Source organism: Diaporthe amygdali (genome assembly GCF_026229845.1).
Source record: "Diaporthe amygdali strain CAA958 chromosome Unknown NODE_3_length_2959817_cov_65_330692, whole genome shotgun sequence".
NCBI lineage: Eukaryota > Fungi > Ascomycota > Sordariomycetes > Diaporthales > Diaporthaceae > Diaporthe > Diaporthe amygdali.
The window spans coordinates 2,121,940-2,145,084 of NW_026517023.1; the positions used below are offsets into that span (position 1 = coordinate 2,121,940).

The 23,145-nt window shown below is 53.5% G+C and overlaps 9 protein-coding genes across 9 annotated transcripts; 6 read left to right on the forward strand and 3 right to left on the reverse strand.

The window, feature by feature from the left end:
• Nucleotides 1-371: 371 nt before the first annotated feature.
• J7T55_003054 (uncharacterized protein) lies at nucleotides 372-955 on the forward strand (the record flags this gene model as incomplete). Its single annotated transcript, XM_053138192.1, has 2 exons — nucleotides 372-495; nucleotides 792-955. The coding sequence occupies 2 exons, from the start codon at nucleotides 372-374 to the stop codon at nucleotides 953-955; spliced, it is 288 nt and encodes a 95-aa protein (XP_052998921.1).
• Nucleotides 956-988: 33 nt separating this feature from the next.
• J7T55_003055 (shikimate dehydrogenase substrate binding domain-containing protein) lies at nucleotides 989-3,806 on the forward strand (the record flags this gene model as incomplete). The annotated part of the gene is made up of 3 exons (XM_053138193.1): nucleotides 989-1,160; nucleotides 1,235-3,236; nucleotides 3,293-3,806. 3 exons carry the CDS (start codon nucleotides 989-991, stop codon nucleotides 3,804-3,806), a joined length of 2,688 nt encoding a protein of 895 aa, XP_052998922.1.
• A 1,560-nt stretch (nucleotides 3,807-5,366) lies between these two features.
• On the forward strand, nucleotides 5,367-7,070 carry J7T55_003056 (quinate permease; the record flags this gene model as incomplete). Its single annotated transcript, XM_053138194.1, has 2 exons — nucleotides 5,367-6,391; nucleotides 6,452-7,070. The coding sequence occupies 2 exons, from the start codon at nucleotides 5,367-5,369 to the stop codon at nucleotides 7,068-7,070; spliced, it is 1,644 nt and encodes a 547-aa protein (XP_052998923.1).
• Nucleotides 7,071-7,886: 816 nt separating this feature from the next.
• Nucleotides 7,887-8,955, forward strand: J7T55_003057 (lipase; the record flags this gene model as incomplete). Its single annotated transcript, XM_053138195.1, has 3 exons — nucleotides 7,887-8,004; nucleotides 8,068-8,224; nucleotides 8,283-8,955. 3 exons carry the CDS (start codon nucleotides 7,887-7,889, stop codon nucleotides 8,953-8,955), a joined length of 948 nt encoding a protein of 315 aa, XP_052998924.1.
• An 816-nt stretch (nucleotides 8,956-9,771) lies between these two features.
• On the reverse strand, nucleotides 9,772-10,870 carry J7T55_003058 (quinate-3; the record flags this gene model as incomplete). The annotated part of the gene is made up of 2 exons (XM_053138196.1): nucleotides 9,772-10,541; nucleotides 10,600-10,870. The coding sequence occupies 2 exons, from the start codon at nucleotides 10,868-10,870 to the stop codon at nucleotides 9,772-9,774; spliced, it is 1,041 nt and encodes a 346-aa protein (XP_052998925.1).
• Nucleotides 10,871-12,905: 2,035 nt separating this feature from the next.
• Nucleotides 12,906-14,677, forward strand: J7T55_003059 (3-dehydroshikimate dehydratase; the record flags this gene model as incomplete). The annotated part of the gene is made up of 3 exons (XM_053138197.1): nucleotides 12,906-13,984; nucleotides 14,045-14,115; nucleotides 14,466-14,677. The coding sequence occupies 3 exons, from the start codon at nucleotides 12,906-12,908 to the stop codon at nucleotides 14,675-14,677; spliced, it is 1,362 nt and encodes a 453-aa protein (XP_052998926.1).
• A 2,155-nt stretch (nucleotides 14,678-16,832) lies between these two features.
• Nucleotides 16,833-17,436, reverse strand: J7T55_003060 (catabolic 3-dehydroquinase; the record flags this gene model as incomplete). The annotated part of the gene is made up of 2 exons (XM_053138198.1): nucleotides 16,833-17,013; nucleotides 17,150-17,436. 2 exons carry the CDS (start codon nucleotides 17,434-17,436, stop codon nucleotides 16,833-16,835), a joined length of 468 nt encoding a protein of 155 aa, XP_052998927.1.
• Nucleotides 17,437-18,320: 884 nt separating this feature from the next.
• J7T55_003061 (inositol monophosphatase) lies at nucleotides 18,321-19,383 on the forward strand (the record flags this gene model as incomplete). The annotated part of the gene is made up of 4 exons (XM_053138199.1): nucleotides 18,321-18,501; nucleotides 18,564-18,615; nucleotides 18,671-19,292; nucleotides 19,351-19,383. The coding sequence occupies 4 exons, from the start codon at nucleotides 18,321-18,323 to the stop codon at nucleotides 19,381-19,383; spliced, it is 888 nt and encodes a 295-aa protein (XP_052998928.1).
• Nucleotides 19,384-19,681: 298 nt separating this feature from the next.
• On the reverse strand, nucleotides 19,682-23,114 carry J7T55_003062 (wd repeat-containing protein jip5; the record flags this gene model as incomplete). Its single annotated transcript, XM_053138200.1, has 5 exons — nucleotides 19,682-20,706; nucleotides 20,784-21,057; nucleotides 21,925-22,598; nucleotides 22,658-22,941; nucleotides 23,014-23,114. 5 exons carry the CDS (start codon nucleotides 23,112-23,114, stop codon nucleotides 19,682-19,684), a joined length of 2,358 nt encoding a protein of 785 aa, XP_052998929.1.
• Between the last annotated feature and the right edge of the window lie 31 nt (nucleotides 23,115-23,145).

Sequence of the window (23,145 nt, forward strand, 5' to 3'; positions counted from 1 at the left end):
TGCACTCGGATGCAACCGACCTCGGGTAGCCGACGGTGACACAAACCAGCAGCAAAAGCAAAAGTAGTCCACGGCACAGGGTCTTTCTCTAGCCTAGTGGGTGGGTGTGTGTACGTGCCTGGCACCCAGTCTGCCAGTCTGGGGGCAGGTATTAGGCTAGGCTGCGTATTGGCGTGGGCGTGGACGTGGGCGTGTGCGTGTGCCCGTTTGTGTGGAGGTGGAGGAGCAGAAAGGAGCCAGACAGACAGGCCAGAACAGGACCTTGTGGATCGGATCTGGGGAAGAAGCGTGCTCCTCGGACAAAGGTCGTGGATAATCACTTAACCCCCAAAGTCCCGCACCCACATCCACCCCACCATCTACCACCCACCATGACCAAGCTACCCTTGCCCACGCATTACGAGCCTCCCAAAACTTCTCAAAGCCGCGGTCAGTTCCGCGGCCCCACCCCCAAGTCGTCATTCCCTTGCTACTCCCTGCTGCACAGGGACACAGGTTGTGACAGGGTCCATTGATGTGCGCCGCCCACCATCCGTCGGGCCTTTACCACTTGTCCGCCCGTCTGTTGGCCCGCCTTCTCTCTGCCTCAGTCGGTCTGTCACTCAGTCTGTCAGTCAGTCTGCCCTCCCTGCCTCTCTGCCTGCGCTGGGCTAGTCTGTAGCTGATCTGATTACACACAGTACTGTACACCCTCTGATTGCTCTAGCTGCTCAGCTTGGTCAGCTCCCCAAAGCTGTCTGGACTCTCGTGTGCCTCCTTCCGCCCGCGGCTCGCTTGTTGTGTTGCAGCAGACGATGCGCAGCCGACGACCGAAGTAGACCCGCACCTTTGGATCGTCAACCTCGACTCGGTTCTCTCACCCCTTGCACTCCTGCTCACCCTCGCAGTCACCCTCACCCTCACCGGCGCAGGCACAGGCACAGGCACAGGGACCAAGCACATGGCCGTGGCGTGACCCCCTCCTCGCCCCTCTGGCCCGCAGGTCAAGATGGCTTCTGTCATGGCTGGCAGTAAGCGCAACTTTGCCACTGTCGCCGCCGATTGGGAGGACACCCAGCAGCAACAACAGCCCGTCTCGAGAAAGCTGAGTCCCTTCTTGAGCCATATCGTCAATGCATATGAACCATCCCCGCCAACACCGCTCGGCTCGCCCTCCAGAGGTATGTGGTTTGCTCCTGTCTGCGTATGGCGTGGTCTGTCCAAGCTGTCTCACCGTATTAACTCGGATACACAGCTTCTCGCTCTGCGCCGAGCTCTCCTCCACACTCACCTGACTTCTCCACCGCCAGAGTCTTCGATGCCGATGCCTCCATAGTCTTGACTGGACTGCGAGGCGCTGGGAAGTCTACCCTGGCCATCATTGCCTCAGGCGCCATGAAGCGCAAGGTCATGGACGCCGAGAGGGCCTTTCAGGACATGACTGGCCTCCCTACTCCGGTCTTTAAAAAGAAACATGGCCTGACCAGCTACCACAGCCGCCAGGCCGACGTACTGGAGGATCTTTTCCATCGCTATCACAAGAATACCATTATAGTGTGCTCGTGGATGGAGCGCAATGCCCAGGCCCTACTGCGAGAATACAGCCACATACACCCAGTCATTTATATCGTTCGGGACACACAAGCTATCAAACATCACCTTAAAATAAATGACGATGCGCGGCTCAAACAAATACTCGACGCCAGTGGTCTTTTCTTCAGGAGGTGCAGCCACTTCGAGTTCTTTAACGTCTCCGAGGACATGACAAAAAAGAGCAAGGCCGACTCGCTGGATGGTCTAGAGACTGCGCTTGACAAGAGATCGCCCGCCCCATACCTTACTCTCAAAAGGGCAGAGAGACATTTTCTGAAATTCCTGTCGCTTATACTACCGAGGGGTTCCATACCCTTCATAGAATCCGCCTTCCCCCTCGCGTCAATCCCAACCGAAGACAGACAGTTCACCTACGCCGTATCGGTTCCCCTATCCGCCCTCTTGGCCAACAAAGTAGACATCGAAGATATTGAAACAGGCGCAGACGCCATCGAAATCGTGGTTGACGACTTGGTTTTGCCCTCAGCCTCGGATATAGTCAAGGATGGCCTCAGTCCTGAACACGCAAGTGACATTAGTCGTGCCTTGGGCGACATCCGGAGGAATCTTGTCATTCCTATACTTTACCATGTGGTTTTCCCCGAGTCAGCACTGCATGATGGTGCATGGAAGTCCTTGTACCTGGCGTACCTACAACATGGCCTGCGCTTGGCCGTCGAATACATGACAGTTGACCTGCGGCTGGAAAACGACTGCATCGCCCAACTTCGCATGGCCAAAGGGCGTTCGAAACTTATCGGCAATTTTCAGCTAACAACAGAACCCGCACCGTCTTGGGCTGACTCCCTATGGCTCAGGTCATATCAAAAAGCACGAGACTTGGGCTGTGACCTGACCCGACTGTCGCGGGTTGCTAGCCATCACCTCGAGAGTTTCGACATCGGCACCCTACGCACAAGGCTCGATGACTTGGGCGAGCCGAAGCTGCCTGTCATTGCTTACAACACCGGGAGGAAAGGGAAGACTTCTTCCTGTTTCAATCAAATATTGACATCGGTCCTGCCAGTTGGCTCGGCCGCCAACACAGGACAAGATGACGACGAGTATTATCCGCATCCCTCCATCACCGCTCTCCAAGCAACGCAGAGTCTCTATTCGTCGTTTGTATTCGACCCAATGAAGCTCTACGTTATTGGCGGTTACGTGTCCTTCAGTCTGTCTCCTGGCATGCATAATGCTGCACTGAAAGCTCTCGGTATCCCACACCACTACCGGCCGCACAGCACATCATCGATTCGGAGCCTGCAGGAGGTTGTCATGGACCCCTACTTCGCTGGCGCATCCATCAGCCTGCCTTTCAAGGTCGAGATCATCAGCATCACACACTCATTGAGCAAGCACGCAAAGGCAATCGGGGCTGTCAATACCTTGATACCCATTCGCGCACTCAACGAGGATGGGACTGTCCCTGAGGATGCTCGTCTCTTCCATTGCCGCAACCGAGCCGGGCCGATTAAGGCACTATACGGAGAGAACACAGACTGGATTGGTATCCGGGCTTGTATTCGCCGGGGCCTGTCGCCGGCGAACGCTGTGCGGTCCACCAGCTGCGGCCTTGTTGTGGGAGCAGGCGGCATGGCAAGAGCTGCCGTGTACGCTATGCTCCAGATGGGGGTGAAGAACATTTGTGTTCTCAACCGCACGTGAGTTTCACATACGCTGCTGAACCTGTCGATATATTCTAACCTTGGACATATAGTTATGCAAATGCGGAAAAGCTCGTCGCACATTTTACAAAATTACTAGCGAGGGATGACCTACCCTTATTCAGCCCTGACACTGAAGTTGAGACTCGTTTCCACATCCTCAAGTCGAGGGAAGAAGCATGGCCTGAGACATGGCGACAACCAACAATAATCGTCTCCGCCATACCGGGCCACGGTGTCGGCGACACGCCCGCCCCGGATTTCACCCTACCTCCACAATGGCTCGACAGCCCGACAGGAGGCGTAGTGGTTGAGTTCGCCTACAAAACGTTGCACACACCGTTGCTAGACCAAAGCCACCGAGAAGCCCATCGAGGCTGGGTGACGATGGACGGCCTCGACATCCTCCCAGAGCAGGGGTTTGCCCAGTTTGAGCTGTTCACCGGTCGCCGTGCACCACGGCGGTTCATGAGGCGAGAGGTTTTCAGAGCGTACACCGATGAGCAGGGACGCCATCCGGCTCACCTGCGGCCTCGAATAGAAAATATAGTAGAGCAGGAGCCTTGAGGCACGTCAAGTCCAGAACTCATTTTGCCCAGCGGCCATCCACTGGGCTTAATACCGCAGGCGGTTGTTCCGCGGGAGTTCATCTCACGAGATGTCATCTCACGGAAGGCCACAGGGCCTATTTACAAGAAGTTGGCCCATGGGATACTGTCCCGCAGAAAAATGGCTAAAAAGGAGGCTGTCCCGTGTAGCAGCATAAACACACGATCTAAATATACCCGCGAATTCCTCGCCGATTGTACACACTGGAGGGTCAGGCAGTGTACAGAGGGACGCCATACAATCAAATTATTTTAATTTCCCCACAGCCACACTTTGAACATGAAAAGTGCAGTTGTTCGTGGTGATCCCATCCCCTCAGATGCTAACCAGAGAACATGGTGCGAAGAACAGGTCGCTTACATTACTGGTCAATATTTCACCGTATCACTTCTAGGACATGTGCGTGAACACAAGCAGCCAATCCTTTTCTAGCCACCTACGATTTGTATGAGAAGATGGTTGATTTTCGGAAACCGAGATGTTGCCGAGGCACCGGGGTCTTTACTGGCTGACTTGCGCGGCCTGGTGTCTCGACCTAGACAACACCACGATGGCCTCGGACGTAGGACCGAGGGTGATAGGGTACCGACGACGGGCAAATGATGCAAAGACCAATAGTCTGGAGTAAGTTTTCCCGCCTCCACTCTCACAGTAGTGGCATTTTCGCCGTGAAACCTGTTATTTCCCCAGACGATCTGAGATTATGCAGCGACAGGTCAGCTGGGGGAGACCAGTCGCAAAACCTGGAGTGCGCTAGCCAAATCGCCAAGGTGACTACCCAAATGGACGGTCGGGGTGGTTAAGCATTCTTCCCGACCAAGACGCCAAATCCTCGTCGGCTTCCTGCTGAAGAATGTTCTGCTTCCGATACGTCAGCTCTCTCCGTGGGTTGCTCGGTACTTGCGGGCTTTCTGCACAGACGTGCAGACCGCTGACCTCCCCCAGGCTCCCCCGGATTGTGGGGTCGGCTACCGATTTCGTGCTCCATCATTTACGCATGGCCTGGATGCGGGGGAGTTCATCATAGTCCTGGGGAATTGGCGAGTCAGCGGGTCTCGACCGAAGTTAGCGGCCAAGCCTGGCGCAAATTCGTACGCAGCCACCTGGTTCAATCCTCATCCGCACCCAAGAGAAGAGCAGAACGCCACGAGAAGGAGTGCACGATCGGATAGATGTATACCCCATAGTTGTGTTCGTGTGTCTGGAATATGATAGGCGTCAAACGCCGAGACTCTGGCTCGACTCTGGGGACCCCGTGTTTGCTATAGGGGTGGCCCTGGCATAGTCAATACCACCGATACCGACTCCACGGTCCCGCAAGATTCCCCCTTTCATCGAGCCAACCCCTGGCACGGACTGCAGTGAAATCTTTTCTATATCAACCCGTGCCTACCTCCAACCACCTCGCTGACGACTCAACCCCAGGCGTTGCATCAATACAGACAATCCAACCTCGTCTCTCACATTATTCTTTCGCTTTGCAAAGGAAGAGACAGGTCTCTGTTGCACACACACACCATGACGCTGCTGGAACTCAAAGAGGACCGGCCCACGCCAAAGGCCGTGTACAACTGGCGAGTCTACACCACCGCCGCCATCGCCTCGTTCGCATCATGTATGATCGGCTACGACTCAGCCTTCATCGGCACGACGCTTTCGCTCCCATCGTTCGAGGATGAGTTCAAGTTTGACTCTTACAGCACGTCGGGCCTGGCACTCCTCAAGTCCAACATCGTCTCCGTCTACCAGGCCGGCGCCTTCTTCGGCAGTCTGTTCGCCTATGTCACCTCCTACTTCCTCGGTCGCCGCAAGTCCCTCTGGGTCTTCGCCATCATCTTCAACTTGGGCGCCGGCCTCATGCTCGGTGCTAATGGCCAGCGTGGCCTCGGCCTGATTCTCGCCGGCCGTGTCCTCGCCGGTATCGGTGTCGGTGGAGCGAGTAACATGGTGCCTATTTTCATCTCTGAACTGTCCCCTCCTGCCATCCGTGGACGCTTGGTCGGTATATACGAGCTTGGCTGGCAGATTGGAGGCCTTGTTGGCTTTTGGATCAACTATGGTGTGAACACAACCCTGCCGGCCAACCACGCCCAATGGTTGATCCCCTTTGCGGTGCAGCTCATTCCGGGTGGCCTGCTCCTCTTCGGCGCCTTCTGGATCAAGGAGTCGCCTCGCTGGCTGTTCATGAAGGGCCAACGCGAGTTAGGCATGGCGAACCTTTGCTGGATCAGGAACCTCAGCCCCACTGATATTTACATCGTTGAGGAGGTTAGCTACATTGAGGAAGACCTCGAGAGGTACCGCAGGGACGTTGGCGCCGGCTTCTTCAAGCCTTTCGCCGCACTTAAGCAGCCCAAGGTGCAATGGCGCTTCTTCCTCGGCTCCATGCTCTTCCTATGGCAGAACGGATCCGGTATCAACGCTATCAACTACTACAGCCCCACTGTCTTCAAGGGCCTCGGCGTTACTGGCACAAATACTTCTTTCCTGACTACTGGCGTGTTCGGATGTGTGAAGACAGTTTTCACATTCCTCTGGCTCTTGTAAGTTTATTATACTTCGTCATGCTTTACTTATAACTTCGATTGCTAACCGCTACACAGGTACATGATTGATAACTTCGGCCGACGAAACCTACTTATATATGGTGGTCTGGGAGGCTCAGTCTGCATGTGGATCATTGGTATCTACATCTGCGTTGCCGACCCAGCCGGCAACCCCAATACCTCGGGCTCGCTTTCATCTGGCGGTATTGCTGCGATGTTCTTCTTCTACCTGTGGACCGCCTTCTACACGCCTTCTTGGAACGGAACGCCCTGGGTCATCAACTCAGAGATGTTCGACCAGAACACCCGTTCCCTCGGCCAGGCCTCCGCCGCAGCGTCCAACTGGTTCTGGAACTTCATCATCTCGCGCTTCACGCCGCAGATGTTCCTTGCCATGAACTACGGCGTGTACATGTTCTTCGCCTCCTTGATGATCCTGTCGGCCATCTTCGTCTTCTTCCTCATCCCCGAGACCAAGTCCATCCCCCTCGAGACGATGGACAGGCTGTTCGAGATCAAGCCGGTGCGCAAGGCGAACAAGGTCATCATGGAGGAGCTCAGGCTGCACGACGAGGAGTTCAGGCGCGCCGCGGGCGACCTGGACATTGGGCACGACTCGGATAAGGCCGGTGTCAGCCAGCTGGAGGACGCGGACCTGAAGAAGGACATGGTGTAGATAGGCTAGGGTGTTTTTCTTTTACAGCGGGTGTCTTACTACTATGCATGATACCATCTTTATTTAATTGTGTTCCTGGCAAGCGAGGCTGGATTCGAGCGTTACGAGCAATATCTTTGACATGAGATAAAAGATTATATACACACCAGTGTCAACCATTTTTCAAACGTCACTCTGCGGTTGCCGCAAGGGCCATGTTCACGCCACGTGTTTGCGGGTAACATTGGATGCTACTGTACCTTTCATCCCCACTGAAATCAGTCCACAATTCAGTTCACAGCTCCCTAGCCCAATGATCGTCCTCCTGTATCTCATAAATGTATGCATACATACCTCAATCTGACAGCTTACGGTCACACGGCAGTGTCTTAAAAATTTCATGTGCATTGTCTCAGTCTAAGCCTTTCCGACCGTCACACAGACTGATTGAAAGCACCGTCAGGGTGACACGATCCCCTTTTACTCATCATTGCCCATGATGTGTAATATTACACTGGGTCCAATCCTGTTCCGCGGCTTTCGCCGCGCCTTGGGATTGGCTGCTTCCTCGACTGACGGGATTCGAGAAGCAGCCGCGAGTCATTGGTCGTGGTTGACAAGGCGAGATGAGGCGAGCCGAGCTATTCTTGGGTATTCATTTTGTCGTCTTGTGGATAGAGCCTCAAAGGCGGGTAGCTATACGTTCGGTGTGCCCTTGTTTGCGCTCTCGTTGTGTTTTCCTGGTGTTGGTGAAGGCGTTGCTTCTCGTCGCGGTCTCTTCCACTTGTTTGTCACTCGTTTGTATCGACGCTCTTTCTCGTTGCTCCGTCTTTCAATATGAGGGCTTTGGGCTTTCCGTTCTTTTCCACGTCTCTATCGCTTTTAATCGTTTGCGGTAGAAGTTCGCCCGTTACGAATGGCTGGACTGCTGCTGGCAGGGATATTCACGGACGAGGTATGAGTGCCGAAATCTTGTTAGAATTGGTGGTCCCACTAACAGCATACCAAGATATCGTAGCCAGTGAAGAGGACCTTGAGAATTTCAAATTGTACTCGCAATGGGCCGGCTCAGCTTATTGCAACGATGACTCTAGCCCCGGCACTGTGATCACATGCAGCAGTGATGTCTGTCCAGATATTGAGGCTCACAACGCAACAGTTGTGGGTAGCTTTAGGTAGGAGTGTCTTTCATGTCTGCCACAGATATAACATCAAGCTTAATCTTTGTCATAGCGATGAGACCATCACTGGCATGGAGGGTTATGTTGGGATCGACACTGTCCAATCAAATATCGTGGTGGCCCTCCGAGGCTCCGGATCTGTGAGGAACTGGATCGCAGACGTCAACATCTTCCTCAGCTCGTGCTCGGACCTGGCAGAAGACTGCAAGGTCCACGCCGGATTCAAAAAGGCATGGGAAAACATCGCGGATGAAACTATCTCGCTGGTGAAGTCGGCGCGCGATGCCAACCCAGACTACCGAATTGTCGTGACGGGCCACTCGCTTGGCGCCGGCGTGGCCAACATCGCCGCAGCCTACTTGCGCGTGAACGGCCTGCCGTGCGATCTCTACACCTACGGCAGCCCGCGCGCAGGCAATGAGCAGTTCGCGAGCTTCGTGTCTGGACAGGCTGAGGGAAATGAATACCGCATCACGCACACGGACGACCCGTTCACCCGTTTGCCGCCAAACTCGTGGATTCTGGGCAGCTACCGGCATGTCACGCCCGAGTACTGGCTTACGCAGGTGAACGGGTCTGCGGATGCTTTGGTGTCGGATATAACTGTCTGCGAGGGTACGAATAATGATGATTGTAATTCAGGGACGGATGGGTTTGACACACTGGCGCACCTGTGGTACTTTGGAGGAATTGCTGGGTGTGCTCCAGCAAGTATCACTTTATGATGTGTGCTTCAGCAAGGTTCACTTTATAAATTCGAACATCACGGTCGTCAAATATACGTGTTGGACTGGCTGTACCGTTCCAGTATGCTCGAGTCCTTGATCAAATATCATGCTATTACTTGGGTGTCTACGTATCAGACTGAGCCCGGTGGTCTTGCACAGCGTCGTATCGCAAGGTATGAACAAGTTCGGACAGTTCCGGGGTAGGATTCTATCTTGAGTGATCCCAAGCGTGGGAGGTGCATATGCAAATGCATGTTGTACCCTGTCACTGCATGGATAGCTTTCCTTCGCTGGGGAAAACTTCCTGTTTTGATTTAAGAGGACATAAGGCGCATTGGGATTCGTGGGAGTAGTGTAACGTCGAGTGTTGGGGATGCAACATCGTCCAATATCAAGAGCGAATATCTCCCAAGGGGTTCAAACTGTACGACGGCAATTGACCATCCCAGCAAACCTTGGAAGAAAGCCGTCGGGAAATAACAGAGACAAAGTTCTCGTGCACGTGTTCGTCTTCGTATGTGTACGTAGTACAGTTTCATCCCTTAATGACCAAGAGGGATGTAATTGAGTGCTCTTGCACGATCACGAGAGAATATCCATTAAGCACGACATATTCGGCACCTTTCTACCTTGAGCTGCAGAGCTTTTACATTGTTCCGAGCTGTGGAGACTTCATTATCTTCATATTCGCGTCTATGATGGTATCTCGTGTATAAACATGCAGACTCTGTCTGTGTCTACTCTAGAGAAGTAGATGCCTGTATACCAAGCTTTCTCGAGATGAATGGTTGACCTTTTATCAACATTCCAATACTATGACCGCGCTTGAGCCCTCAGTGCGACCTGTGCCCCTATCACTTCCTTCACCTTCTGCACGGGCAATTCTTCTGTGCTCCGCCCAGTAAAGTAACGATCTTGCTCAATACCCTGCCATATCATCGCCTCTGTGCCCAAGATCACCTGCCATTCCGCATCTTCCGCGAGCTTACCCAGCGCTGTGAAAGGCGTCGGGTTGTAGCACATCTCCAGGATGGCGCCCTTGTGCTCCTTCTCCTTCAGGAACACCTCGGTCACAGCGCGCGCCTGTTTCTCCAGCTCAGTCACGGGCGGGAAATCAGGCACGCACGCGACGATCGCGCCGGCGCCTTCTAATTGCCGAGCCTGCTCCACGGTCTCGACATGGACCAGCCCGTCGCCGTAGCCCCTCTCCGTGCACTCGGCGATAACGGCGTCGACCTCGGCCTTGTCGCGGTTGACAAGGTAGATGCTGGTCGCGCCCAGCCACTGCCTCAGCGCGTAGACGGCCGAGCGCGCAGCGCCGCCGCCGCCGATGACAAGCCCCGGGCGGCCGCGGAAGACCGTGTCGTACTTGTCAGCCGGGATGTTCTGCAGGAACGACTCGCGGACGCCAACGACGTCGGTGTTGGTTCCGCAGAAGATCCTCCTGAAGCCAGTTGGTGATGAGGAATCTGGCTCGTCACGGATGTACATGGTATTGCAGGCACCCACGGCCCGGCATTCGGGCGTCAGCTCATCCAGATGTGACAGGATGGCGACTTTGTGTGGCATTGTTACTGCTGCGCCTGTTGTCTGAGTTAGAACGGGCTGCGCCATGACAGGTTGGAGCAGAGGGGATCCTACCGTAGAATTTTGGGTGTTGCCGGAGCTGCAAGAACAGGTCCATGTCTGTTGAGTCTAGCCGGACTTGTGCCCAGTTCAGCCCGATTTCTTGGTAGATGGTGTCATGTAGCAATGGAGACAAAGATGCCGTGATCTTCTGGCCAAACAGATAGCCATGTCTGTCGAGGTGGTCTACATTTGGCGCTTCTGTTGGTTGTTCCGCCTTGCGGCGTGTGGCACTACGGGTTGTGGTTGCGCTGGTGGTCCTGGAGGACACGGTCATTGTCGCCATGATGCCGGTCGAAGGGGTTTCCAAGCTGACGGAGTGAGGCATGTGCGTAGATGCACTCAATTGACTCAGGTGAGGAGCTACCGGTGTGTCGGATCTTAAGAGTAGGTGAAAGCTAGTCTAGTTGGCAGACGGATTGAGAATTGATAGTGTCAGAAAAATAGGGGCGGTTCTGAAATCCTAATGGTACAAACAGAGTAGAGTAATGGATCCCATCAGGATCCTTATACTCATTCTTCCGAGGTGTCGGGGACAGATTGTGAGACCGCCGAGGACTTTAGCCAGGTCCCGACTGTGATGAATGATCTGATCCACAGAGGGATGCCCCAACTCCCGAATTGGCGCGACCCAATCCACTGCTAATCGGGCGGGAACTATGCAGTGCCGTACGAGTGCTCGTAGTCCACGTAGTCGTACTGCTGAATACTTTCCCGCCAGGGCTAAAGACTTTTCAACCGCCACTTCCCGATGGGTCCACCCAATCTCTTCGAAGCAAAGCCGACGGACCTCGCTCTCCCAAAGTTCCGGCCATTCGTTGATGTGTATCCTCAGGGTGAGGCTCGAGACAGCCTCAGCCTCCACTTACAAATGTCTTGATTAACGTGCTTGGCATCAAGTTAAGGTCCTCCTGAATAGGTTGAATCAATCTTATCCACGTTTGTTCATGAGTCTGGGAACTCCGACCAATCGAGTTCTGCTGCCCGAGTAAAGGAGCAAGTTGACTGACTAGGGCCGCCCTTTTTGCCCTAGGCCTAGTCGGGCAGCTCCGCAGACTAGCCTATTCTGGCAAGCCTAACATCGTGTCTCCAAGTTCGACTGGATGTCGTCAGTCGACTTTGGGTCTCGAGGTGATGAGCCGGGCCATCATGTATCCCCTGAGGCCCCCCACCAATTGCCGACCACACCTTCTAGTTTGCCCAGGCCAAAGGCTCGGCAGGGTCTATTGAATGTTTAGCCGGTCAGTGTCTAGTTGACATCACTGGCATTAAGCAGGCCATCACTCTAGCACACCCACGCATCAACCAGTGTCTCATGTCTGGAAGAAGGAATACTCACTGCCAGCCCGCTTATCTTCGGCAACACGAGGAGATGATCTTATGTCTCGTCATGGTGCAATCTTTGCTGATAAATAGGGACGGGCTCCCGTGGGGCTTATTAACGGGTGCTAGGCGGTTGTCGTTTGTATATTATGTATACTTAGGTACAGCCTCTGCTTGCTCGCTACAAATCTAGTCATTTCCACACCTACCTCAGCAAATCAGTAAACACATTTCAGCGGCTTGGTTTGAGGCATTCAAGGCAAGTCGAGTTAGAAACGGCGCAATAAAAAGCGGTGTCTGACATGTTGCTATCATTGTAGAACCTTATTTCATCCTCTGGACGACCGCGCGCCTCATAATATTGATTCACGATCAACAATTTCCGTCCCCAGAGAGCTGCATCTGAAACAAAACATCGTCTCGTTTGCCTGTCGTATCTTTGTGAACCGACGCTGCTCACGAGTCGCAACCGTGAGCAACCATCTCAAGATAGAGTTCGGACGTCGTCCTTGGCTGACTCGTCTAGACCAAGGTTTTGCATCTCGATCAAGCAGAAAGGCTATCGCATGACAGGCTACGACACCTCACGCGGGTCTGCACAAGCTCGAAGTTCGTAAGGCTGCTGCTACGCGAGGAAGGGGAGCCGTGCTCCGGGTATGGCCGACAGCAACTCAGGTCAACCAGGTAGGTGATTGTGTCTTATGGCCCCTTGTCAACTGTCTGCTTGTTGGCGAACACTCGAAAGTGGAACACGCTGGAGTTCGAGTATTTAATGTTCGACTTCTCCCTATCCTTTTCAGTATCGATCACAATCATCAGCCTCATTCAGCTTTCTGGACAAGCAGCTTACACTGTCTCTGAAGTATACAAGCCAACTAGTTCTTCATCGATATTTACTACACAACAAACTTCCTGAGAGAATTTCACCACAGAAATTACTCTGAAAGATACCCTCGCATCTTCATATTTAATTCAAATTTCACACCACTTCATTCAAAATGTCATATAAGCTGGGAATCACTTCCATGTCGCTGGGCCGCGCCACAGCTGGCCACTCCCTGACACACAAACTCAACATGGCCCAGAAATACGGCTATAACGGAGTTGAGCTGTTCTACGAAGACCTGATCGAAGAGGCAGCCACCCGCTTCGGGTCTGGCGCACCCCCTTCCAAGGAAGCTCAACTGGAGACCGCTCGACACATTCGGGCTCTCTGTGCAGAGCGTAATCTGTTCATTATCTGCTTGCAGCCTTTCGCTCACTACGAGGGCCTTGTGGACAGAAAAGCACACGACGAGGCGATTGAGAAGTTATACTTCTGGATCGACCTTGCTCACGAGCTCGGCACGGACATGATTCAAGTCCCATCATCATTTCTCCCCGCAGAGCAGGTGTCCGAAGACATGAACCTCATTGTCTCCGACTTGCAGAAGATCGCAGACATCGGGGCGGCGGCCTCCCCCCCTATCCGATATGTATACGAGTCCCTTTGCTGGGGAACTCGCTCGGATCTGTGGGAGACTTCGTGGGAGATTGTGAAGAAGATCGACAGGGACAACTTTGGCCTGTGCCTTGACAGCTTCAACATCGCAGGCAGAATATATGCCGACCCCTGCGCAGTCTCAGGAAAATGCGAGAACGCCGAAGAGGTCGTCCGCCAGTCCATGGAGAGACTGGTAAGGGAGCTGAAGCCATACATCCACAAGGTGTTCTACGTCCAGATCGTCGACGCCGAGAGGCTCTCTGCGCCACTTGTCCAGGGCCACGCTTTCTACGATGCCCAGCAGCCCTCTCGTATGAGCTGGAGCCGCAACTGCCGTCTCTTCTATGGCGAGGCAGAGTATGGTGCCTATCTGCCCGTCCGAGAGATCTCTGACACAATCTTCAACAAGTTGAACTTCAAGGGCTGGGTCAGCCTGGAGCTATTCAACCGCCGCATGGCGGACACTGGCAAGGACGTCCCCGAGGAGCTGGCTCGCCGGGGTGCCGTTTCCTGGGCCAAATTGATCAAGGACATGAAGCTGAACATGGACGAACCCACCCCTGCGCCATACGCGTCCGTAGTGTCATATTCCCAGTATGTCAACCACCTCTCAACCCCGCCGCCTTCTCCACACTAACCATCCTGATCAAACAGGTCCCTGGAGACTGCGCAGAAGGCGGTGTCGGCTTGGGTCCATGGATTCAGGTCCAAGGTGGTTGACTTTGGTAAATGAGTAATGAACTTGCAGCAAGGGGCGAAGCATAACAGCATTCGAGCACAGGTTTCAGAGGTCTCGTAGGCGTTCAGGTTCAATTTTTATTTCTTATTTTAGCATAGTTCATCAGATTGAGCACCTTCTACGCCGATCTCCAATCAACGAGTTCATATTGTCCATCAATTTCTATTGCTACCATTCCACGTGAATCCTCAAAGCTCATCAAGCCTCGTGCAGCTCCTTTGTAAAACGTTCGCCGGGAAAGTTAGCGAGTCGTTCAAAATCACACGCAGTCAGGATCCCAAATATTTGGGCAAAGCATATCGACAATGAATCTTATCCTTATCTTGTAATTCCAAGACATGAGGCAGACGGAGATCAAGGATCAATCTTGGTCCTTGAGACCGATGAAGACTCAACATGTGAAAGTGAAGCTGGGAAACGCGAGGCTGAGCCATTCAGCCGAGAATACAAGGCTGGGGTTCCTAGGAAACGAACACGAATTTGCGCCCCACCAATCAGCAAGATTTATTGGCAAGAACTGGAGCGAGAAGGTCCCTGGAAAGCTGTGACAGTCCCACCAAGGATTCGTTATCTACAGGACCTCCCTTCTCCCGAAAGTGAAGGAAATGTTGTGACCCACGAGAAATCAGCCCTCTCTCTGGCCGGGGATACTCTGAATCTAAACATGCGGGCTTTCTCTCGCCTGAACATCTAGGACAGGCATAACTCAGCCGTATTTGCAATCAACAACTTGCTTCCCTGCGTACAAAACTGCGTTCCGAGGGGTATCCATGAACCTTAGATTTATCACCGTCTGCCAGATTCTCTGTCGACGAGTAAGAAAGAATGGGACACAAATCCTACTAAACACAGCTGCTTCCGTCAATGGCACGGATCTTGAACCTTTATCCACTGCGGACTGATTCAACCAATTCAATTATCTTCAGCTCTATTGGGTACCGGCCCAATATGTTTGGAGCGCAGAGAGCAAAGCACAATTCACGATTGGCAACAAGTAGCTCTATTGTGTCTGCCTAACTTGTCACAGAATGGACTAACAGCAAGAACTACGTCTTTCGTGTTGCAAAGCAGACCACTATGCTAGTCAGACAACAGCACAGAGAGGTCTGAGAGCTCAGGCGGTGGCCTCATCAAAGACAGAGTGCCGGATCTCTCCAATCGGATTGTCCTCAAGTAGAGTTCGAGGTGGGCCGGGTTCGTCGTTCGCCAGCTGCGCGATTGTCAAGAGGTCTGCATAGGGCCTTGTTACTGTTAAGCTTTTGCTGCGTCCTTCCTGCATAGTCCCCTTTCGGAATCCTGGCTGAGATTCGAATAGTACAATAGCGGAAAGCGGCGGCGATTTGTGTGGGAGGAGACTAATGACTCGGGACATACTTTACGATATGATTCGAGATACAATTCGACTAAGCATGTGAGATAGGATTGCAGATACAATTCATGATATGAATCAGGAATGACACGAGACGTATTTTCAGCCCTTCTGAGGAGAATGATTCGAGATTTGTTGAACATGCGATGCAAAGTTGAATCCTACATAGACTTCACGATAGGCTTTGTGATTTAGTTGGCGATTCACTTTGAGCCAATTTACGAGAGACTCACGTCATCTTTACCTAGGAATTGGACCAGCAATTTGGAGACAGTATGCAAGGAGAACTAAAGTTTCGGTGTTATCCGAACTATACGTAATTGCCTCTTAATCTAGGTGAAGCCACTCACTGAGCAAAAGCGATGCTATGTTTCAGAAAATGCTTGAACAATACACAACTCGTGCATACGCAACATGATTACTTCTAGTATTCAAGCCACCCAACATGGAGAACCAATGATAAGTTGTTCTCGACCCACGAACTATTTGTTGGGAAATTCTCACTTATCCAATAATAGCTTTCAGATGTTGTCCCCGAACACATCGTACAACAGGCTATCCCGGTGTTCATCAACATTGGGCCCTGTGGTAAATGATTTGACGCAGGAACTGACTAGCTATCTTGTGGAAGAGGATCCAGGTCTCAAAGAATAAGCATTCCCGTGTTAAAGGGATGTGGGGATTGTGGAAACTGAGTCCCTCTGAGCATGACATCGAGCTATTGCGGCCCGCTGAATCCCGTAGCTATCCAGCCAGCCCTTACCCAGCCCTTACCCAGCTAATGAAACTGACTGGGTAGACTGAGTCTTTACCAAAAGCTTGGCCCACATCTGGTCAAAGCTGTGACACTACACGCCGAAGACCCATCGCGGCCCGAGAAAGCTTGGTGCTGGTCCTCAATGGGATGAGTGACCGTCCCCCCTGACATGACTAGGCCTAGACCTTAAGATATGGGTCCGATGTCCTGGGACTCAGCCTCTACTTGCTGTAAGCATGTGAAGATACGAGGATGCTGATAACGATGCGGGAATGGTCACCAGTTTGAACGTCACCCAAGGCATGAACCCCGTCTCTGTACTCGGTCTCGCACTCGCAGCTTTGCCCCCTGAAGCAGTCCAATAAAGACGGCGAGGTGAAACCCCAGAATCTCGATTCATTGTTGCGGAGATGAGAATGGAGACGAACCAGGGACCTGAGAAAACTCATGCATCGCCGGAACGATTACGGACGAGGGTCGATCACGGCCAAAGAGAGGTCGAGACAGTTTGGAAATAGAACCTTAAAAATTCAATTTTCTCAACCAGGCAACAAGCAGCCTTGTCCTCGTCGGCGCCTCACCGCTTCAGGTGCTTCGCCACGAACTCCAGCGCAGCCTGGTACCCGTAGACACCGAGCCCCGCGATAACCGCCGTAGCCTTGTCGCTGAAGTAGCTGTGCTTCCGCCACGCCTCCCTGGCGTGCACGTTTGACACGTGGACCTCCACAAAGGGTATCTCCACGCCCAGCAGCGCGTCCCTGATACTGGTACGTGTCAGTCGCATGCAATGGAGCGCTGAATCAAGGCATTCCGGGGGAGGAGACCGGGGGAGGAGACCGGGGGAGGAGGTGATCCCCACGTAAAGGGAGACAGAAAGAAAGGGGCATCACTTACGCAACACTCGTGTGTGTGTACGCCCCGGGGTTGATGATTATTGCCGAGACCTTGCCCTCCTTGTTTTGGTGTCCGTTGGGGCCGAAGCCCGCTGCCTCCTGGATGCGGTCTACTATCGCACCCTCATGGTTGGACTGAAAACTCTCGAGGGTGACGCCAAGGGACTGGGCTTGTGACTCTGCTGTGGAGATCACGTCGGCGAGGGTGGTCGAGCCATAGATTTGAGGCTCGCGGGTGCCGAGCAGGTTTAGGTTTGGGCCGTTGATGAGTAGGACGCGGCGTGCCATGATGAGTGTTGATGATGGAGGTGAATGTAAAGCTTATGCAATGTGTGGATAGAGACTAGGTGCGTGTCTTGAAGATTTCCGTATTAATTGTAGTGCAGATTCAACAGCATGTATAGTAGAGAACAATGGCGTATTAGTCGTCCAGTTTGCGAGCAACCGATGCCGGCTAATTTCATCGTCGTGCTGCAGCTGTACTACGGGACGCCCTTGGGTGCCACATAGCCCGCATCCCGAGTCGGTACCGCTGCGGCCGATGTCGTGCCTGAATCGAGCCGTGACGCCGAATGGTAGAACCCTAGGCCGAGCGCATGCAGAATGGACGGTGCGACTCGGGGCTAAAGGCTCTCCCGAGCGGAAAAGTACTTATCCCACAGCTTACGCCGCCGAGCGGTGCCGTCCAGTGCTGACCCGAGAATGCGGTTGTACATCCGCGTGGGCAACATTGACATTATCCGATCCCTGTCTGGGTGTCCACGCACATTCAAGCCATATATAAAAGAAAGTGGCCCTCTTGTTCTTGGGGCGAGGTGTGGTGGTGCATATGGACACATAGTCGACTTGAATGCTCAATAGTGAGTAAGCGACTTAAGGTTTCCTGTAGACCTCGGGAATCCCGCAGGCGTGCGCTGCGATTCAGTGGACTATGAGGTAGTTACAGTGGGGTTATAGAGCGTCATGCCGCTACAGCGGAAATAGACCGCTCGGTTTGCGGCGGCGTTGTAATGACTTTGGCGGGGGGTCCAAGCCTGTCGTGCCTGAGGCGTTGAAGCTCTCCTGCCTTAGCTCTGGTTGCTGTCCTCACGTAGAGCCGGCCTGCGTCTTCACCTTGATACGACCATAGATTGTGCATAGAGCCCTTATCACCCTGTCTTTATATACCTAAAATGGCGCCTGAGATCAGTGAGAAGGAATTGGATGAGATTTACGCCTTCGCAGTCCAGCTCGGCAAAGATGCGGGCAAGATGCTCATGGATGCCGCGAAGCTGCGGATGGCAAGCGGAGGAGCGGCCCACGAGTCCGTGGAGAAGGAGAACGCGGTTGATATTGTGACCAAGACGGATACAGGTGACTTCGATGCCTCTCTTAGCAGTGCTTTCGCGCCATTGGCTGACACAGGTCCGCACCAGACGTTGAGGCGTTCATTCATAGCTCTATATCAAAGACTTACCCGAGCCACAAGTGAGTCACTTAGATCTGCTCACTGATATGTTGTGATATTGAACAAGCCATACAGGTTTATCGGCGAGGAGACTTATTCTGCCGGCTCAACAAAGGATTACCTGATCAACGATGAGCCCACCTGGTGCGTCGACCCGCTGGACGGCACAGTCAATTACACGCACCTGTTCCCCATGTTCTGCGTCTCGATCGCCTTCATCGTCGCAGGAAGGCCAGTGATAGGCGTCATATACGCGCCATTCCTCGGCCAGCTCTTCACCTCGTGCCGCGGGCGCGGTGCGCTCCTCAACGAGACGCAGAGACTGCCCCTGGTGCCCGGCGTGCCCATTCCGGCCAATGCGCCAAAGGGCTGTGTCTTCAGCTGCGAATGGGGCAAGGACAGGCGAGACCCGGACTCAGGGGAGGGTAACCTGGGCAGGAAGCTCGAGAGCTTCACAAACATGGCCGTCGAGATCGGCGGGCGGGGAGGGAAGGGGGGAATGGTCCACGGCGTGAGGAGTCTTGGAAGTGCGACTCTAGATCTGGCATACACGGCGATGGGGTCCTTTGACATCTGGTGGGAGGCTGGCTGTTGGGAATGGGACGTCGCGGCTGGCATAGCCATCCTCGAGGAGGCAGGCGGTCTCGTAACGACGGCGAATCCACCTGAGAACCCGGCCACAGCAGACGTCCCGGACGTGAGGCTGGGCAGCAGGCTGTATCTCGCTATTAGACCTGCTGGGCCCTCACCCACAGAAACTGCGCGTCATGGCCAAGAAAGGCTCGTGAGGGAGGTTTGGAAGCGAGTTAGGGGGCTTGATTACAGTCGACCGGGTGCTTGAGTTCCAGCAGTTCGAGGCCAAACATTGGTGGTAACTGAGATATCAGAATAGAGTTGGAAGCTTTTGGACCCGTGTCGTCAAAACGACTGGGCCCAGGTCTTGATACATGTCTATGAGCAGAGATGCCATCTTGGTTTCCCTGTGGCGTGTATGTTCAGTGGCCCCATTAATGTACAGGTTGGCCTTTGGCCCGTGGAAATGGCTTTTGGTGGGTATCATGCCGACGTTGAAACTTTTGTGGTGTCCTAATCTAGACCAGGGAAGGCCTCGCCCTGTGGCTGGCCCTTCTTGCCGCCCTTCCTCTTCTTCTTCTTAGGCCTTGGCCGATCACTATCGCTGCTGTCATCACTGTCTTCGGAATCATCGTCGCTATCGGCGGCGCGCTTGCTATTGCCGTTGGCGCCGTCTTCCTCGCCAGATTCCTCCTCCTGGTTACCTGATCCGTCTGGTTCTGCCCAGACTTTCACAACCCTTCCGCCGCCACTGATCATGCGCCCCTCACAGTCGAAGCTGACAGCCACGACTCCCTCAATATCATCGTGTCTCATAACGGCCTGGGTCTCCCGTGCCTTGAGATCCACGATTGCGAGGCTGCCGTCGCCCACGCCCACAGCGACCTTTTTGCCCCAGCCAAGCTCATCTGGCAGGCGCGCAATGCAGTCCAGGCTCTCGCCGTCTTTCTTGTTGCGTCCACCTGCGACATAGATCCGTTCCTGCTGGTCATCCCACGAGCCGCGGTCCCAGATCGTGAGCACACCAGAGCCAGTCCCAACAGCCACTACAGCATTACTTCGCAGCTTCTTGGGACCCAGGCCGGATGGGATGAGCTCCGCGCACAGCAGCTCATCCTCTTGGTCTTCGCTCCTCGTGATGATGCCACTCCTGATATCGGTCACCGCAACTGTTGTTCCTCCGGTCGAGACCCACTGCCGCGGGACACCAGATGTCGATTCTGCGCTGGGCGGTAACGGCGTGATGCTGGTAACGTAGTCGTCGTGGGGGAAGTGCTTGCGAACAGGGTGCGCACCAATCGAGCCGAGCGGGTCTCTCGAGCTGGGGTCCTTCTCGGCGCGCAACTTGTCGCGCAAGTCGTAGATATACAGCGCCCCGCTGTCGGTCCCGACGAGGAGGTTCTGGGGACTCAGAACGCGCATGATGGCAGGGTCGTCGGCGGAGGAGCCGCGGGGAGGGATGTTGATTTTGGATATGACCTTGCCCGTCTCGGGCGAGAAGTGCTTGACTACCGAGTCTGTGCCGGCCGAGTAGAGAGCTATCGAAATCGATCTTGTCAGCCATTGGGATCCCAGACACATGTTCCACGGATTTCAGGTTTGGGCGGAGACGTACATTGCCCATCGTAGCTGTAGGCCAGGCTGCGACAGCTGCCCTTGTGCCTCCTTGTGCTCCACACACTCTTGATCAGACCTTTGCCGCTCGTGATACTGCTGTTCTCGTCGACATTTTCCTCGGAATCGTTGTCTGAGGATGGGATCCGGAAGGTCTCGACATGACCGCTCGAAAGGCCCACGGTCAGGACGGGCTCGGTAGGGTGGACTGCCTGGGTGAACAGGTCCGAAGTCAGCGGGAGGGTGCAGAGGTTCTCAAACATGTTGCGTATCGGCTTGCGTGAAGGTCAATTGAGCTCAGTGGACATGATCCATCACTTGTGTTGTGTCAACAAGCCATGCAGCAAGGAGGAACGGGTCTTGAAATTGAGCATTCAAAAAGTTGACCGACCTCGAAGCCGAGTCAAGAAACTGAAGATTTTCAAGGTTCTAGAAGCAAGCTCCGGTCAGTGCACTAAAAGCTGAACATGGGGGACGGCCCGCGTTAGTGCAGGCATGTTGTACCCAAGTACCGAGGTACCTCGAGTTGCTTGCAAGAGTTGGCGACATCAAGTCAACTTATTCTCTGAGCTTGAGCAATAAGAAGAAAATTTGACCTTTGTGCCTTGGTATCCAAAATTTACCTTGAGGTGGGATAAAATTCTTCATCATGATAAAACATTCTTAAGTTGTGAAAAGTCATTCCCGAGGATCAATACCCACTGGATTACCTCAATGAAGGGAAGGGCTTGATGTAACACGCACGTCGAAGGTCTTCATCGTTGTCCAATGTCCAAGTTTTTTTTCTTCAAATGTGCATAAATGCTCGAGAGCTTGGAATGTCATTTATTTATCCGAGAGCACACTGCCCGACTCCGCACTACGGTCACCACGGTCAGAATAACGGGTCCCTCAAGATCCCTCGATACTTGGTCAAATGGGCATTATGATACATCGAGAGAAGCAGACAATCAGTCTTGAGTCTTCTAGTACGAACCGGGTTAAAAGTGCATCAGCTTTTTTGTCATGATTGCTATATGCGCCAATAATTACAACTCGTCCCTCTCAGTCCTAACATCTTCTTTAATAGCTCCGATCAACGATTTTAAACGCGTGAAGTCTGGAGCGTCTTCTCCCAGTCCCCAAGCAAACGTACCCCGTACATTCAATTCTTTGTTCAACTGCTTGATTTTGTTGTCGATGCTGTGAGGATCATCGAATGTCCACCAAAGAGCCTCTTCCGAGTCGTAGTAGTACGTTGCTCCTTCCTCATTGTCGTACTGGCGATTCGTCAGTGCCCGTTGAAAGGAAGTTCTCTTGTCTTCAGGCACCTCGTCATGCCAGGAGAACGCCCCCGCTCGTCCAAGGTCTCCGCCTGTGACAGGGTCTTCCAGAAGCAAGGTCTTGCAGCCGATAGGCGACCTTGCTTTGTCACAGTCTTCTTTATCTGCTTTGAACCATTTCACGTAGAACCCGAGCCCAAGATTGATTTTATCTGGAGGAACTCCGTCAGAAATGTATCTCATAATTGTCTGACGACTGCCCGCGATGCTGGAATGATGCTTCGTGGCGTTGTCTCGGCGATTCATTAGATCGTAAGTCATGACGTTCAGGAAGTCCAGGTGTGGCTCTATGTCTGCGATATTGTGTCTAAATGCAATCATATCGCGCTCAATACCGGGGACTGCAGCTGTGATCAACTTGAGAGGGCCCAATGCGGAGCGAAGCTCGCCGAGCAGGAGCGGGTAGGCGTCGATTTCCCACTCTTTCTTCGAGTTTGGCACTTGCTTGTAGTCCTCGCCGTTCCCGCCCGGGTACTCCCAATCGATGTCGACGCCTACAGAGGGGCCTGTCAGCTTTCGTAGTCCGCTGTATTTGCGTGAAAGGGTAACGTACCGTCAGCACCAGTGGCTTGTACCATCCTGGCCACATTATGGGCAAACAGCTTTCGCGAGGTGTCATTCCAAGCCGCGAGAGAGAAGTCCGTATCACCCCATCCACCAATAGCCACCAAGATCTTGGTGCCCTCGGCGAAAGCCTGCCTTGCCGAGTCCACACTGCGATCACTGGGCCACTCGGTGCGATTCGAGTCCAGGAACAGCCCCGACCGCATGAAGGCAAGCGCGACGTGGGTGATTGGGTCGATCAGAGCATCGTCGTTAGGGATCACATCATGTTGTCTACCAAACCTGTCAGCATATGTGTCTCAAGATATGCGAATGAAGGACGACTGTTGTTACCCAGTGAGGTACATAAGACAGATGGGTTCCTTGTCGCTGGCAACGGTGAAGGTGATGAGGCCAGCGACTAGCGGCAATAGGGCCGTTACAATACGACGACCCAGGAAATGCATGGTTTCAGAATTCTGATGATCAACCCATAGG